Raw genomic sequence first — 4,708 nt, 5'->3', positions numbered from 1 at the left:
AGGTACGATACAAACATAATAGTTAAGTAAGTTACCTCTCTTAGAATAGATTAAGGTATTTAAGGTTGGTAGACGAGAGGACAAAATTTGAAACTTAAGATTTGGGAATGGGAAGGGTGCAGCGCGCTAGTCGTTTGAATCCAGTTCTTCGATATTATACAAATGCATACACATTGCCTTGAAGTAAACGCGGCAAAAATTGATTGCAAAAATTGCATTGTTCCTTGGAAGAGAAGCAATCGATAAATTGAGGTTCCGCTCTGCATCGCCAGATTAGGAGAAATAAAAAATAGAAAAACTTAATGATGATTACAACTCTTCGCCCTCTCTTTGTGCGCATATTTACTCGTGGTGCTACCGCCATAACCGGGCCCGAAGTTTAGTACATTTATATAACATTTATATAATATGAAAATGACATTGTTAAAACCATTTGTTGATCTCGGATCAAATTGGCATTGTTAGGTCGAAATATGAAAACGAAAGTATCGGGATACCTTTTACTTATCTTAGATCCAATTGTGCTCCACCGTAATGTGAGAATAGTGAAAAATCTTCTTTTAAGCAGAAAGAATCACTTCTGTCTGTGTCATTTGATTGTTGTGTTTTGTTACCTGTGGGGAATATCTGCGCCACAGATTGTTTATCCAACCTAATTAATTGACATAAGGAATATTTGTTGTTTGCAATAAAAGTTTTTTATTTTTTCTCGTAACTTGTAAAATCTTTCCTATGACAAGCATAAAAAGTTCTTCATGTTATCTAAATTGGTATATGTAAGGGCACCTCCGCCGTATTGTCGGTCAATCGATTCAATGCCGAAACGTTTCCATTCATTTATTCGAATATAATAGCGTTCGTCATAGCAAGGATAGTTGTTGCCGCCAAATACGTAAATTTTATTTTTATAGATCACTACCGAATGACCGCATCTGGCAGACGTCATAGACGATAGAGTTTCCCATCTATCTGAACGCATGTCATACCGTGTGCATTGATGCGAGTCAACCGCTCCTCCAATGCAATACAACGATTGGCCGTAAGAAGCCATTTCAGTGCAATGCCACAGATAAGGTGCACCACTGAGTTTTTGCCATCGGCCTTCTCTTGGATCAAAACGATTATTTAACGTTGTGCTCTCGTAATCCCCCAAGCTATAAATACTATTTTCAATAACCGCTGCACGATTGCCATTGCTATATTGGTAAGGAGTGTTTGGACAACTGTACCATTTATCGGTTTTTGGATTGTATTTTTCCACTGTCGAATTCATATATCCACCGATCACATAGATGTGATTGTTAAGAACGCAAGACCCATGCGAATGATGACTATCTTTCATCGGAGCTACCAGGTTCCATTCGTTAACAATAGGATCGTAATACTCGGCACTTCTTAGTAGGAGGGATCCGTTAACACCGCCCGTACAATACACAAACGCGTTTAATGACGCTACGGACAAATGGTTTCGATGCTCTTTCATTGGTCGTATAGTAAGCTCTTCGTCAAAGAATATATTACGTAATTTGCAAGGGAATAACTGTTTATTTCCATACATTCCACCAGCGAATAGCACATGAGGCGTGCCATACCGAGGGGAGCTCGAATAATAACCTTCATAAAATGAAAATGAAGAATCACTTAAGGCCTTAGTCAAAAGTTGTTTACTCTTTTGATCATTTTTGAAGACCGATTCTCTAAAGATATGATTTTTTAACAATCGAGGACGAACGCGCGGTAAATGAATCCGACTCATTAGTTCGTAAAGATGAACTCGTCGTGACTCAGGGTCATGCTTAACCCACTTTAACAGACCATGATAAGCAATATCCTCACCCTTAACATAAAGATTATCGTCGGTTATTATCATCTTCAACTGTAAAGAAATAATTAAAAAAAGTGATTTCGTTTAGGAATGATTAGATGCTTGACGAAAAGCTTCAGAATACACATTTATTAACTATCACCATTCGTCTCTTGCCTACATACCTCGTCGAAGGAAAGCGTTAAGAATTCCTTGACATAAACGAGTCGGGGGAAGCAGAGCAATATATATTTATTGCAATAATGAAAGAGTTCTTTACATGAGTACACATCTGGAATATTCTTAAGCATTCATAAATTGAAAATACGTAAAGAATCTCACTGAACTTACCAGCGATTCTCCAAATACCAAAACAATTGGTTGACTTTACTCTGCGTTTAAGAAACAGTCCGCACTGATTCTTCACCCAATCGATCTGAAGTAAATCGGATGCAGAAAGAAGTGTTTGCACGGTACCTACGGTGATAGTAATTTCACCCGTGTAAATATAATCTATAATTGCTTTCAAAGCAGCCGCATCGATATCGTTAAGCTTTATTCTTGCATCCGCATTTTTTCGTACATCATCTGAAAACGGTTGAAGGGGTTTTACAGAAGTATATTTCCTAACAGCCTTATAAAATTACTTACGTCGAAATATCGCGACGAAATAAGGAGAAACAGCTGCGAACAATGTTTTGTGAACGTGAAACAGTTCACCCTCCGCTTCCAAAACGCAATCACAAAGCTTCAAAATCGAAAAATCATTTTGGTTAGGTTCTGTGTAATAATCATAACCTATTATATCGTTTTCGGGCTCACCTTTCCATCTTGTCGTTGTTTATTCAAAACATCAAGACCGACACGACTGTAACTTGAATTGGAGTATATCTCCGAATCCGTGGATTCACATCGATTTCCATTACTTTCGAGCCTAACAATAGCAGATAATATATTAATTATTTAATTGATCATGGTCATGTCTTTTTATATATATATTTCGATATTAATCTGAAATTTTTTCCTCATAAAATATTGAAAATTGAATTGATTTTCTACTTACGCGCCGGCCATTTTGTAATAGGACTTCCGGAAGTTAGTGCAGATTAATTCAATTAGCGCCTCAAATAATTCTGCGTCTTTTTCTTCTTCTTCTTCTTCTTCTCCTTGTTCTCGAATATTCAACGACCTAGATATATATGATTCGCCCGGCACGTTTCAAATATATTTCGATTTGAAATTGCGCAGAGTTACTGTCGTTGTCAAATGACAAATGTGCGAGAATTTTTGACAAATTAAAGAATGTACGGGGAAAAGAAATTCAAAACGATTGCAACAAGAGTTGTTACTAAAATCTACGCTTACTATTCTCGAACGCTGACTATACATTCGAGTATTTAATGAGCAAAGTACTCTTTTTGTATTCAATGTATTTTCAACAGAACTTTCGAAATTCATGGCACGTAATCGTTTTCAGGGATTTTAAAATATTTCTCTTTAAGGGAATGCTTTGTCGTAAGTTTACATTATAATCCTATGCTTTTTAGGATGTGCACAAGGTCAAAGAAGTGGGAGACTTATTTTTATTTTCCATCTAAAACAATTGAAAAATGTATTTAGGTGCAGCAGTAAGTTAGAAGCACCAGGACCCATCAACAAGATTTCCATTTATCTAAGCATTAAATGAAAAGTTATAGCCTGGCAAGCTTAGCCACTTATATATTTGACACCTACCGCAGAATATTTAATAAAAATTACTGATGAAAATTAAATTTTAAGATACCCTTATATGGAACGTTAACCGGTTTAGTCCAAACTTAGTATAGATATATTTTTGTTAAAGGGTTTGCCAATCCTCACCACTTCCATTATAATATAGCAAAATTTAGTAGAAAAAAACAAGTAAGAGTAACAAAGGCAAGGCCGACCATTAAATACCCTACACTACATTGTCTAAAATACTTCTTAATATTTTTACGCAACACGAAAATTATATCTTATTTCTATATAAAGGCAAATTTTGGGGGAAGCGGGCCCGAAACACAATCTAATCTAGTACAAGTTTAATCCTTACAAGTGACAGGGTTCAAAAATGGGCGTAAGTGGCTTAAATTTTGTAGAGTTCATTTTTGTATGAAATTACCATAATACTACGGGTAAATTTTCATCACCACATATTATAACTTAGACTCTTGTGGTCTACAAAGAATCAATTTTCGTGAAAATCCTTATAAGGATAGGATCAAAAAAAGCAGGCCGGGACGGAATTTGGCCCAGTTAATATTTTCATGTTAAATTACTTTATATTATGAAATAATTTTCAATGCTTCTGTCGTATGAACTTCAGTTTTCGTTATATGAGAGAGGATTTAAATTTTCCCCAGCCGGTCCAAAGTTTTCCTACAAATTTAAAATGCCGAAATACTACTATTTAGCCGCTTTTGCTGAAAAATTTTTTGCACGACTCTTCAGAAGGGACGGTTATATGTAGAGTGGTCGAAAAAGTGGACCGATCCGAACCATTTTCAATAGCATTCGTCTTTGGGTCAAAACACCTCACTGAACCAAATTTTATCGAAATATCTCAAAAATTGCAATCTGTAGCTTGAACATGAATTTACATCAGACTGACAACCGGACAGACAGGCTTAGACCAATTCAGATTAACATGTTATAAAATATGGATCTTTTTCAAGTTCTTTTTAGTATTGAATACTTGCTTATGCAGCTTATAGGCACTTACCGCAAGTAGGGTAGAGAGCAATGACCATAATGTTAATCTTGCAAAGGAAAATATCGTAATTTATGATTACAGTATGTACAACCTAAAGCCGTGCCCCCTAGATTGAATCTTATCCAATAGTACTTTGAATGTAAACATCTAAAGTAAAGGTTTATAGATCA

The 4,708-nt window shown here is 35.8% G+C and overlaps 1 protein-coding gene across 1 annotated transcript; it reads right to left on the bottom strand.

Annotated features, from left to right (window-relative positions):
* Positions 1-730: 730 nt before the first annotated feature.
* Positions 731-2,878, bottom strand: LOC119641342 (kelch-like protein diablo). The gene is made up of 5 exons (XM_038039929.1): positions 2,868-2,878; positions 2,627-2,738; positions 2,456-2,552; positions 2,196-2,392; positions 731-1,876 (listed from the first exon to the last, which is right to left on the bottom strand). The coding sequence occupies exons 1-5, from the start codon at positions 2,876-2,878 to the stop codon at positions 731-733; spliced, it is 1,563 nt and encodes a 520-aa protein (XP_037895857.1).
* Positions 2,879-4,708: the final 1,830 nt, after the last annotated feature.

The sequence above is a fragment of the Glossina fuscipes genome, unplaced genomic scaffold, assembly GCF_014805625.2.
Source record: "Glossina fuscipes isolate IAEA_lab_2018 unplaced genomic scaffold, Yale_Gfus_2 148, whole genome shotgun sequence".
In the NCBI taxonomy this organism is placed as follows: domain Eukaryota; kingdom Metazoa; phylum Arthropoda; class Insecta; order Diptera; family Glossinidae; genus Glossina; species Glossina fuscipes.
This window is presented reverse-complemented; position numbering and strand designations above follow the sequence as displayed.

What these genes read in the sequence shown, in the direction of transcription:
- LOC119641342 (XM_038039929.1), bottom strand. An exon ending in AACAACGACAAGATGGAAAG is followed by an intron (nt 2,553 to 2,626) that starts GTGAGCCCGAAA and finishes TCGATTTTGAAG; the next exon opens with CTTTGTGATTGCGTTTTGGA. An exon ending in TTTCGTCGCGATATTTCGAC is followed by an intron (nt 2,393 to 2,455) that starts GTAAGTAATTTT and finishes AACCGTTTTCAG; the next exon opens with ATGATGTACGAAAAAATGCG.